We start from the raw sequence: 12538 nt of genomic DNA, 5'->3' as shown, positions 1-12538 counted from the left end.
ACAAGTTACAAAGTAAATGAATCTTTCATCAAATAGACAAGAAGAACATTCCCAATTACATTATGTTACACAAACCAAGATAAAAATTGCTTCATCTGTTTTGTTTTAAATGTAAAGAGATCAACCACAAATAAAGATAGAAGTTACAATTTTTGTTTACAATAATGATAGTTTGCAGTCGACTTAATTTCCTTTCAAAACAAAACACATGAAGGCAATTGACATGCAAGTTTATCACAGTAGTGACCGTCTAATGTTCTAAGTGTTGGTTCAAAAACAGAATGACTAGGATTCTGGCAGTAGATAATTTGTTGCCCTCTTATTTCAAGAAATAACAAAATGAGGATGATTCCATTTTATTACTTAGATAAGAAATTTAGAAAAAAAGCCCGGCACATTCACTCACCAGTCTTTGCAATGGCTGCAACCGAATACTGCTTGGAAGAGATGGATCTAATTGTAATGAAGTTAACCTGACTGCAGCAGATGCTTCCAATTTCAATTTCTTTCTCAATCCATCTGGAATCTAACAGAAAGCTGATATTAAGTAAAATATTGCAGCAAAATGTAATTGCAGAAGGAATTGCAGATGCTGGTTTACCAAAAAGACAAAATGCTGGAGTAACTCAGCAGATCAGGCAACATCTCTAGAGAACATGGACGTTTCAGGTTCGTACTCTTCTTCAGACTGAGTATGGTGGGGAGAAAGCTAGCAGAAAGGTGGAGGCATGACAGGTCGAGTTGAACAAAGTTCAGAGATCAAAAGATAAAAAGTGCGAGATTAGGATAGAAGCACAAATTGTGAAGCCAGATGTAGGTGGATGGGGAAGAGAGAGAAATGGGTGCACATCCAGGTAGGGCAAAGGGAAGATAGGAGAGGGAGGGGATAGTTTGTAGGTTAGTTACCTTAAATTTTAGAATTTGATGTTCATACTGCTAGGTTGCAAGCTACCCAAGCGGAATGAAGTGTTGTTCTCCAGTTTGCGTGTGGCCTCACTTTGGCAATGGAGGAGGCCCAAGACAAAGGTCAGTATGGGAATGGGAAGTTTCAGTCTGCCAGACCACACTGGCACCTCCCTTGCCGGTTTCATAACAATATTGGGATTGTTACTGAATGAGTGACAAGGCTTGTGCATTCAGAGGGGGTTTGCGATTGTAGAGGGTAAGGGAAGGGGAGAAGTCAAATTGATGTCAAATAGGCAGTTGGAAATATAGGTCCAGAGGGCAAACGGCCAGCAGGGTGGAGTACATTAGGAGGGGTGGAGACGGGAGGTGGGGTCATCACTGGAGGGCAAAGACTCCTTGCCAAATAAAAAGATCCAGTGGCAGAGGCGACGGAAGAAGAGCTCAACATCTTGACAGGCCAGGAACTCATTGAGGTGTAGATGTAGGGGTACAAAGGCAAGGCCTTTGTTGAGGACCAATTGGTCTGCAAGGGAGAGGTTCACAATGGGGAGTATTGGAGACAGGAGAACGCGTCATCACTGGAAAGTGAGGATTCCTTGGCAGATAAAATCTACGAGGAGGAGGAGGCTCTAATGTGCTGAGACCAGGTGCCAGCTCTCTGACTCCTCTTCATACCTACCCCTTAACCATAACCCCAAAGATGAACACTGGGCCATAATCCCCAGACTGTTTCTGATCTCGTCTCCTCTGGCAATCTCCCCTCCATCACTTCCTACCTTACCATTCCCCTGCCCCGCATTGCCTGTTTCTATCTCCTTACCAAAATCCACAAGCAGGACTGCCCTGGCAGACACGTTGTTTGTGCCTGTGGATACTCCCCATAGAACTCGTCCCCAAATACCTCAATTCCACCCTATCCTCCCGCGTCAAGCACATTCCAACCTACATCCAAAATGCACACACGCCCTTCAATATCTTTCAATTCCTAGGCCCCCTTTACCTCATCGTTCCCATAGACATCCAGTCCCTTTACAACTCTAACCCCCACCAGGAAAGTCTCAAGGCTCTCTGGTGTTTCCTTGAACAGAGACCCAATCATTTTCAGACAGCATTTCTGGACAATCAGTTTGAAGAAGAGTCCCGATCCAAAACGCAACCTATCTATGTTCTCCAGAGATGCTACCTGACCCACTGAGCTGTCCAGCAATGCGTGTCTTTCTTTGGAAAGCAGTATCTGCTGTTTGTTGTGTCCCCAATCAGTTTCCCTCTACTAATAATCTCCTCTGCCTGGCAGAACGTGTCATCGCCACAAACATCTTTTTTGACTCCGCACATTTTCTCCAAGTTAAACATGTGTCCATGGGCACTCGCATGTGGCACCAGCTATGACTGCCTTTTTGTTGATTACGTTGATCAGTCCTTGTCTCAGGCATACACTGGCATCATCCTCCAACTCTTCTTCCGCTACATTAACAACTGCATGCTGCCCATTGATTTTATTAACTTTACCACTAACTTCCACCCTGCCCTCAAATTCACTTGGACTATCTCTCACACCACTCTCCCCTTTCTTGATCTCTCCGACTCGATCACAGGGATAGACTATTGACTGACACCTACTACAAACCCACCAACTCCGAGTTATCTGGACTACACCTGCTCCCACCCTGCCTCTTGCAAAGATGCCATCCCCTATTCACAAATTTCACAGTTTCTACCATATCAGCTCCCAAGAGGAGATGTTCCATTCAGACATCCGAGATGTCCTCTTTCTTTAGTAATTGTGATTTCCCCTCCTGCTGTCATAGATGGATAACTCTTCAGCTCAGAGTCCTGCAGTTCTGCTCTCGCTCTCCCCCCCCCAGATAGGGCAAGGATAGTGGTCCACTGGTCCTTACCCTTCACCCTGCAGCCTCCGCATCCAACACATCATTCTTTGACATTCCCACCAGTCACATCTTCCCATCCCTCCAGCAGACACATCTTCCCATCCCCACCTGTTTCCACCTTCAGCAAAGACCACTCCCTCCGCAACTCCTTCGTTTGCTCATCCCTTCCCATCCAAATCATCCCCTCCCCAGATACTTTCGCCTGTAACTGTAGGAGATGTACCACCTGTCCCTATACCTCCTCCTTCACATCCATGCAGGAACCCCAGCTGTTCTTCCAGGTGAGATAGAGGTTCACCGAACACTTACACTCTGACCACCAAAGCCTGCTGGATCTAGTTGCTAACCATTTCAACACCCTTTCCCATTCCCTTGCAGACCTGGACCTCCTCCATTGGCAGAATGAGGCCACACACAAATTGGAGGAACAGTTCTATATATTTCACTTGGATAGCTTACAAATTAATGGTTTGAATACTGAATTCTGTCATTTTGGGCAAACAACGCACAACCGCCCCCCCCTCCCCTCCCCTCCCCACCCCTCCCCTCCCCCTCCCCTCCCCTCCCCCTCCCCTCCCCTCCCCTCCCCCTCCCCTCCCCTCCCCCTCCCCTCCCCTCCCCTCCCCCCCCCCACCCCACCCCCCCCCCCAACCCTCCCCCCACCCCCCACCCCCCCCCAACCCTCCCCCCCCACCCACCCCCCACCCCCCCCCCCCTCCCCCCCCCCCCCCCCACCTAAGGACAAGTTACTAAAAATTAAACAACAAATAGTTTACTCACCAAATTGTGGAAATGAAACAGATGAGATTAATGTCATGCTAGTCATGTTTTTATAATAATAAAACAAGGTAAATCTTAATGTGGAGTACAATTATTTGACACCCACAGTAAAACCTTGGTTATCTGGCACCTCTCTAACTGGCACATTCTAATAAATAACACTTTAGAGGGAGCAGTTGGGATGACAGAATTAAGGACTTAAGTATGGTTTGTGCCTGATTATGCAGCTTTAACGGTTCAGTACTTTGCTATGACCTAGCACTTTGTAAATAGTCTACATACACATGGAAAATTCAGAGACAAATGGTGCACACGTTATGACAAAACTTGTTAGTTTCTTCTCTCCAGAGACACTGCCTGACCCGTTGAGTTACTCCAGCTTTTTGTGTCTATCTTAAAAAACTTGCCATTTGTAATACTAACCCAAACTTTTCCACTGTGAAAATCTGCAGATTTAAATATTAAATGTTCATATCCATGAATAATTATTTTAACGACACAGGATTCATTTTCTTCTGCTTTGGCAATTCCGTTTGTTGGATCATTTCCATCAGAAGTTGTATTTTTCTTTCTTTGTAGACCTTGCTTAGATTGTTCTATGCATTGTCTATGTGACAAAAGTTTTATTAGTTTTCCATAAATAATTTGAGTATCACTGCTGTTTAGAGTAAGCAAACCTTGATGACAAGGAAAGATATGAACTGTATCAGGCTGCCTTTGGTTCCATGGCATTGAGTCTAAATTGGAAGGAAATCTTTTACATAGTCTGAATATTGAGTCCATTTCAATGGACTTGGAGAAGGTACTCAAAAAATTATCAATGTCAATAACTTTGGATGGCTGCTGTTCTAGGACTTCCAAATTTGTGGCGAATATATTTTTTATCAAATGCCATATATCCCATATAATGCTTTTCTGGGAGATATCTTGAGATTTCATTACAAGTTGTTCATTCATTCCTTGTTGATCATACAATCCCTTGGAAGAATACTCAATTCTCGGCTTCTCTAATTTTTCACGATGTATTTTGTTACTGTTCAAGTTGAATTCTTCATTAAAAATGTCACTTTCAACAGAATTTTTAGTAATGTGTCGCAGTTTGGGTGAGACAATGAGTTCAGTGTAAGGTTCCAACCTTCCATAAGCAGCAGCGGGCATTAGAGAGCCTAGACCATAAAAAGAGAGAGTGGAAGAACTGCACTTATATATTGTCTTTTAATGATGTGAGAATACCCCAAAGTACTTTACAATCAATAACTTACCTCTGTAAAAGCACTGCACCACAAATAACAATGCAATAAAGCCCTAATCATTGGGAAAATAATGATGTTGACTAATTTCTTAAGTCAAGCGAAAAATGGGGTACATTCTAATATCCATTTGTGAACACCATTCAAGGACAGAACAGTTGGAGCCAACCTTCCATTTAACTAGAATCTTTGGCAGACTTGTTCAATATCACCAAGCATTTTGTTCGTTGTCCCAGTCAAACAAATTTAATGTTTTTCTTTCAATAGCAAGACTATCCGAGCTTCCTCTTAACAACTGAAAAGGTATATTAATATATGCCTGGTACAATTATTCCTTTCTTTTCAATGCAGTGTTTACTCATGTGATGACAAATAACGATGATGTAATTGAAATCAAGAACTCAATGTGGGAATCCAAGGTACAGATCCAGGTTTGATTATTCCTTGGTATATTTCTGAATCTCAAAAGCATCCAGTGCTCTTCCATGCAATCTCTGCCACGTTCCTCACCATTTCTTCTGGTCTTTTTGTAAGGCCACCCTTTATTGCCTCTGGAAAAATGGTGCTGAGTCACCGTCTTTAGCCTTACAGTCTTTAAATAATGGTATCCTCAGTGTCATTAGGTTAGAGTTTCTGCCTCACAACCCCAGAGGCCCAGGTTCAATGCTTTTTGCAGGTGACATCTGTGTGGAGCTTGAACGTTCTCCTTATGACCACATGAGTTACCTTCTGGTGTCCTCTCATATCCCAAAAGTGTGCTCAGTAAACATCGGTGCGAATGTGACAATAGAATCCAGGGGGAGCCGATGGGAGTGTGTGGGAAATAAAATGAGGTTGGCGTGAAACTAGTAAAAATATGTGGTGAATGGTCAGTATGGACTCACTGGTGAAAGGGCCCATTTCCATGCTAAGTGCTTTTCGGACTTCACAGAGATAGGGAATTTAATGATTTAGACCTTTAACTGTGCTAGAAGCCAGAATTATCTATTTCCAAATTAAGATAGTGCAAGAATTGCAGGAGAAACTGTAGGTGGTGTGTTTCCCAAGTATTTGCTCCTCTTGTTCTTTTTGGTGGCAGGAATTGTGTCTGGAGGTTGGCCGATTACAGCATTTTGTGGATAGCGCAAGCCACAACTGGTGATCAAGTGAATGGAGGGGGTGCAAAAAATTAAATGAGCCGGCTACCTTATCTGGATGATGTCAACTTTGAGTGTTATTGGAGATGCATTCAATTTGGCTATTGGGGAATATTCCATCATTTTATTAATCTCTTATGTGTTAGGTAGTGGAAAGGTTTTTGCGAGTGGTCAAAATGCAAGTCACTAACCTCTGCTCAAACATTAGGCAACCATTCATTTATAAAATCACTCACAAAATTGTGTTATGCAGAAAGGTCCCAGAAACTTGGAACTTGTCACAAGACATGTCATACTAGATTGATTTTCCTTCATAATCCAATCAAATTTTCAGCTACACATAGTATGCATGAATATAAATGAGCAAAAACATTATTGACTGACTTCAACTAACTTACCAACTTCAATATATATGACAGTATGTTTCTCTATCCACAATGGAAATACTCCTCCTGGAAAGACTATCCTGATCTGATCCATAATGTGCCTTTCAAGTAATGTACTATGGAGCTCCTGAAAAATAAAATACATTTCATATTTTGGGGTATTTTTAATATTTAGCTATAAACTTAAAAATATTCAATTTTGAAGAAAACTAATATGAATAATATTGCAAATATTTTCACTTAAAAAAAAAAAAAAAGAACCTTAAATTAGTAGGAGATACAATCGACTGCAGATGCTGGAATCTTAAGCAAAACTCAAGCATGTCAGGCAGCATCTGTGGAATGGATAGACGCTGTTTTGGGTCAGGACCCTTCTTCAGACTGTACGAAGGGTCCCAACCTGAAACATCACATATCCATTCCCTCCATAGATGTTGCCTGACCCACAGAGCTAGTCCAGCACATAGTGCTTTGCTTTAAGTTAGTAGTTATTAAAATAACAGATTCAAAGAACATTAAACACCTGCAACTGTTGCAATGTTGGTATTGGAATTTTACCAAGGTATAATGCTGGACTTGTGGAATTTCACAATAACAGCACCTCAACAATGAAAAGTACACACCACTGTAACTATGCATGCATTTTTCCATTGGTGGCCAGTTATGTTTGAATACAGAGCCAGTTCATGATTAATGTAAGAAAGATATTTATATCTTTACCACAGACGATTATCTTTTGTAAGCAACCGTTAAGAAAATAATACGTTACCAATATGTCCCAGTCATCAGGAGTCAGAGGTTCGACAACTGCCTTTTGACAGGAAGAGACTTGTGCACAAGGCCTGAGAAATACCTGGAAAACGGAAAGCAAATATGAAGTAATTGCTCTGTCACCAAAGTAAAAGCATGTGACCACAATCAATGGTGCAATGTTGGGGAAGTAGGAAGTGTGAGGGGGGCAAAATAATTTAATAAAGTTGAACAAGACAGCAACCATGGGATTACATGCACGTTTGGGTACTGCAAAGTGTTGCAGAAGAGAAATTGTTACAAATGGGCACCACAAAATAGCTGAGAAATGTGGATTGTGTCAGTGTTGTATCAAACAGCTGATCAGACTGATTAGTTTGGCCCCACAAAAAAAATCCATTCTCTTTTACAATGTATCCAAGATCTAAATGAAAGGTCATGAAAAAAGTGCCAAAGAAGATTGGTAATGAAGAAAATTAGTTTAGAATCATTTCTATACTTAATTATGTTGAAAGGTAATGCTAATTTGATCACACATGTAGTATGTTACTATGTGATGGAGTCAAGTTAGACCAAGCTGCACAGTCAAGCATTCAAGCTGGTGGTGTCTAGGATTTGAAGTTCAGGACTTAGGAAAGCAATCCAAGGTATGGTAGAGAGAGCACAAAATGTGGAACCAAGATAATTGTGAAAAGAATAGTCAATGCCAGAGGATGCAGATGTTGGGGGAATAAAGTAAGAAAATGCATTCAAAAAAGAGCTGAATCAAAAGATAAAAGAAACTGTTGCATGTAAAACGTTGACAGTCTGAACAAATACCAATCAGACCTGCCTTTAATGATTCTTAAAGGAGTTTTGAAGCTTATAAAAAATGATTTACAGACCTGTTCTCCATCTTTGACACCAAGCTTTTGCCCAAGATGTCTACTGATCTCTGCAATGTTTTCTTCTTCAAATCCTGTAGATCTGCGTGTCACCCAGCTTAGGAATGCTGTCTGTTTAAGATCCCAGGATAATTCAATTGCTTGGCACTAAATATTGTAGACAAAGAGGAACAGTAAAAATAAATTCCCCGTGGATTAAAATATATATAAAAGTGGTTAACAGACTAATCACAACAAAGATCTATGGATATGCAACAATAGAATTTCTCCCGCTGTGCCTTGGAATACAGTATAAAAATGAATTAATCACGCCAATGAAATGAGATCTCCAAAGTAAATAAATAGTCTGTGGTTCATGTTCATTATTTGATGCACAATATAGAACTATTTGTGACAATAGATGGGATTTTCACTGACTGGAGGAATTTGGAGTGTTCCAACAAAACTTCCAGATATTAGTTTCAACTTTCTCAGGATATTTTTCTATAAATTATTTACAATCCCTTTTAGCACTTCATCGGGAATTTTGAAAGTGTAGTTATTGACGTAAATAATTTGGATAGGTGACGTCTTGGGTCCCGACCCAAACCGTCACCCATTTATGGGAAGAAGGGTCCAGATCCAAAACTACCCATGTTCTCCAGCCGGGAGTGAGACACTCCCGCACTTCATGTCCCTATTTTTGTAAACCAGCAGTTGTAGTGCCTTGTTTCTAGGTGTAAATCATTTGTTTTACCTACTAGCTAGGGAACCTCCCAAATTCAAAAACATTTTAAAATATACCAAACATTCAAATTGGAAAATATTTAAGTAAACATTTAAATACAAATTAAAGTTGAATTTTGTTAAAATTTTCTCCGGGTGCTCCGGTTTCCTCCCACATTCCAAAGACGTGGAGTTGAGTATAGGAGCAAAGAGGTCCTTCTACAGTTGTACCGGGCCCTGGTGAGACCGCACCTGGAGTACTGTGTGCAGTTTTGGTCTCCAAATTTGAGGAAGGATATTCTTGCTATGGAGGGCGTGCAGCGTAGGTTCACTAGGTTAATTCCCGGAATGGTGGGACTGTCGTATGTTGAAAGGCTGGAGCGATTGGGCTTGTATACACTGGCATTTAGAAGGATGAGGGGGGATCTTATTGAAACATATAAGATAATTAGGGAATTGGACACATTAGAGGCAGGAAACATGTTCCCAATGTTGGGGGAGTCCAGAACAAGGGGCCACAGTTTAAGAATAAGTGGTAGGCCATTTAGAACGGAGATGAGGAAGAACTTTTTCAGTCAGAGAGTGGTGAAGGTGTGGAATTCTCTGCCTCAGAAGGCAGTGGAGGCCAGTTCGTTGGATGCTTTCAAGAGAGAGCTGGATAGAGCTCTTAAGGATAGCGGAGTGAGGGGGTATGGGGAGAAGGCAGGAACGGGGTACTGATTGAGAGTGATCAGCCATGATCGCATTGAATGGCGGTGCTGGCTCAAAGGGCTGAATGGCCTACTCCTGCACCTATTGTCTATTGTCTATTGACGTGCGGGTTTGCAGGTTAATTGGCTTCTGTAAATTGCCCCTCGTGTGCAAGGAAATTGGAATAATATTGCACTGGTGTATAGGGGTCGGCATGGTCTAGGTGGGCTGAAGGGCCAAAATACTTATATCCACTTAAAAACTTTTAAAATTTGTATTTTTTGAAACAGATATTTATTTGAATGCTCAGGAAATTGCAACTTCGTGCTTTCATCCACATGCACAATCTAATATCAGAGCATATTCTTGGAAAACAGCACGAACAGCAGAGCTATCGGCAACTTCAGGAACAATCTAAAAGTTGTCCGAGTTACACATGCAAATGGCCATAGTTTTGCAGGTAACTACGCTATCTTTCCCTGAAACTCAGCCTGGAACACTGGGCATATTTATTATTTAGAAACATAGACCTTAGTACTCTTGTGGGCAGGAAAGGCAATTTCAAGACAAATTTCTCCATTTGTTAATCTAGCCTTCTAGAATTGCGCAATTGTTTAATGGCCTATTTTGTGTTTACTTTATGGTTGTGTCTCTTGTAAACACTATGAGGAATCAAACTACGGTAACCCACAATTATATTGGGCTTTAATTGAGCCACCACATAAACTGTTTTTAATTCTCCTCACATTTTTTGCCCCAAAACTTAAATGTGCATTTGGTCCCCATAAAGGTTTTGTTCTATTTGCTTTATTGAACCAGCAACCAGCAAATCTTAATCAAATCACCTTGCAATGCAAGTGCCATGAGAGGTTTTGCAACCATCTGAAAGGTGAGAATGATTGGGGGTGAGGGGGAGGCACCTTCAACAATGAAGCCATGATCTAGTCATTTCTAGGATAGACACAAAATGCTGGAGTAACTCAGCGGTCAGGTAACAACTCAGGAGAATGAATGGGTGATGTTTCAGGTCGAGACCCTTCTTCAGACTGATGTCAGGGGAGGGGGCGGGACAAAGATAGGATGTAGTTGGAGATTGGAAGACAGTGGGAGAACTGGGAAGGGGTAGGGGAAAGAGAGGGACAGAGGAACTATCTGAAGTTAGAGAAGTCAATGTTCATACCGCTGGGGTGTAAACTGCCCAAACGAAATATGAGATGCTGTTCCTCCAATTTGCGCTGAGCCTCACTATGACAATGGAGGAGGCTAATGACAGGAAGGTCAGACTGGGAGGAGAAGTTGAAGTGTTGAGCCACCAGGAGATCAGGTTGGTTAAGGTGGACTGAGCGATGGTGTTGAGCGAAACGATCGCCGAGCTTGTGTTTGGTCTCGCCGAAGTAGAGAAGTTGACATCTGGAACAGCGGATACAATAGATGAGGTTGGAAGAGGTGCAGGTGAACCTCTGCCTCACCTGGAAAGACTGTTTGGGTCCTTGGATGGAGTCGAGGTAAAGGGACAGGTGTTGCATCTCCTGCGGTTGCAGGGGAAAGTACCTGGGGAGGGGGTGGTTTGGGTGGGAAGGGAAGAGTAGACCAGGGAGTCACGGATGGAACAGTCTCTGCGGAAAGCAGAAAGGGGTGGAGATGGGAAGATGTGGCCAGTAGTGGGATCCCGTTGGAGGTGACGGAAATGTTGGAGGATAATTTGTTGTATACGGCGGCTGATAGGGTGGAAGGTGAGGACAAGGGGGACTCTATCCTTGTTATGAATGGGGAGAGGGGGAGCAAGAGCAGAGCTCCGGTATATAGAGGAGACCCTAGTGAGAGCCTCATCTATAATGGAAGAGGGGAACCCCCGTTTCCTAAAGAATGAGAACATCTCTGATGCCCTAGTATGAAACACCTCATCCTGGGCGCAGATGCAGCATGGACAGAGGAATTGGGAGTAGGGGATTGTTTTTACAGGAAACAGGGTGGGAAGAAGTGGAGTCAAGATAGCTGTGGGAGTCAGTCGGTTTGAAGTTGATGTCGGTCACTAGTCTGTCTCCTGTGATGGAGATGGTGAGATCCAGAAACGGTAGGGAGATGTCAGAGATGGTCCAAGTATATTTAAGAGCAGGATGGAAATTAGTGGTGAAATGTATGAAGTCAGTGAGTTCTGCATGGGTACAAGAGGTAGCACCAATGCAGTCGTCAATGTAGCAGAGGTGGGGCCAGAGTACGCCCGGAACAGGGATTGTTCGTGTACCCTACAAAGATGCAGGCATAGCCAGGGCCCATAACTACGCCTCGGATTTGGAGGAAGAGGGAGGAGTCAAAGGAGAAGTTCTTGAGGGTGAGGACCGGCTCTGCTAGGCAGAGGAGAGTATTGGTAGACAAAGCTAGGCTGGTTCTGCGGTCGAGGAAGAAATAGAGGGCTTCAAGCCCATCCTTGTGGGGGATGTTGGTGTAGAGTGACTGGACATCCATGGTAAAGATGAGGGAGTGGGGGCCTGAAAAACACAAGTTATTGAGGAGACGGAGAGCATGTGAGGGGTGTTTTGGACATAGTGAGGTAGGGATTTGACCAGGGGGATAGGATGGAGTCAAGGTAGGTGGAATTTAATTCGGTGGGACATGAACAACACCCTAGTCATTTCTAGGAAGTGGCTTGAAATCTTTAAACTCCAGCTCAAATGGAGGGGTCCAACTAACCGAGCGTCTACAACCTTAGTGATGGATACATTCCCCCTCCGTCCACCACCTGACTACTGGAGGCCGACAACAGAGCGAGCGATGGGCCTCGCCTCACCTCTTCCTGTTGCAGCAGCAGCAGCAGCTGCGACACGGGCTGGGGAGGCAGGTGCAGGAAGCAGTCCTTGGCGTTGCTGAGTCGGAGCTGCACGCACACGGCCCGGAGCCCGAGCCCGGCGCGCGGCATCGTCTGGCTCGCTCGGCGGAGCCCCCACCCCTCGCGCCTCTGCTCAAAGCCAGCGGCCACCTCCGTCCATTAGGCGCAGAACACTGCGTTTACAAATTTAAAATGCATTCCAGAACGGCAGCACGCGGGAGCTTCAACATCCACGGATCGGGGTCCTAGTTCTCGTCCCTCCCATATAGTTTCATTGACAATCGAGAGCAAAGGTGCAATGGATGCAAATTGTGGGAGTGATTGACATCTGTTTA

At 43.4% G+C, this 12538-nt stretch overlaps 1 protein-coding gene across 2 annotated transcripts in view; it reads right to left on the bottom strand.

The window, feature by feature from the left end:
• pex1 (peroxisomal biogenesis factor 1) overlaps positions 1–12491 on the bottom strand; it is an 81227-nt gene extending 68736 nt beyond the window's left edge. For both annotated transcript variants that reach the window (XM_078421421.1, XM_078421411.1), the window contains exons 1-6: positions 12165–12491; positions 7982–8128; positions 7117–7200; positions 6360–6474; positions 3999–4741; positions 407–526 (exon numbers count right to left, since the gene is read on the bottom strand). In XM_078421421.1, the coding sequence (XP_078277547.1) occupies positions 407–526; positions 3999–4741; positions 6360–6474; positions 7117–7200; positions 7982–8128; positions 12165–12293 (1338 nt within the window). In that variant the 5' untranslated portion in view covers positions 12294–12491. The remainder of the gene's footprint in view (positions 1–406; positions 527–3998; positions 4742–6359; positions 6475–7116; positions 7201–7981; positions 8129–12164) is intronic.
• Between the last annotated feature and the right edge of the window lie 47 nt (positions 12492–12538).

This window comes from Rhinoraja longicauda, chromosome 2 (assembly GCF_053455715.1).
Source record: "Rhinoraja longicauda isolate Sanriku21f chromosome 2, sRhiLon1.1, whole genome shotgun sequence".
Taxonomy (NCBI): domain Eukaryota; kingdom Metazoa; phylum Chordata; class Chondrichthyes; order Rajiformes; family Arhynchobatidae; genus Rhinoraja; species Rhinoraja longicauda.
The sequence above is the reverse complement of the archived record's forward strand: the minus strand, read 5'-3'. Positions and strand labels throughout refer to the sequence as shown.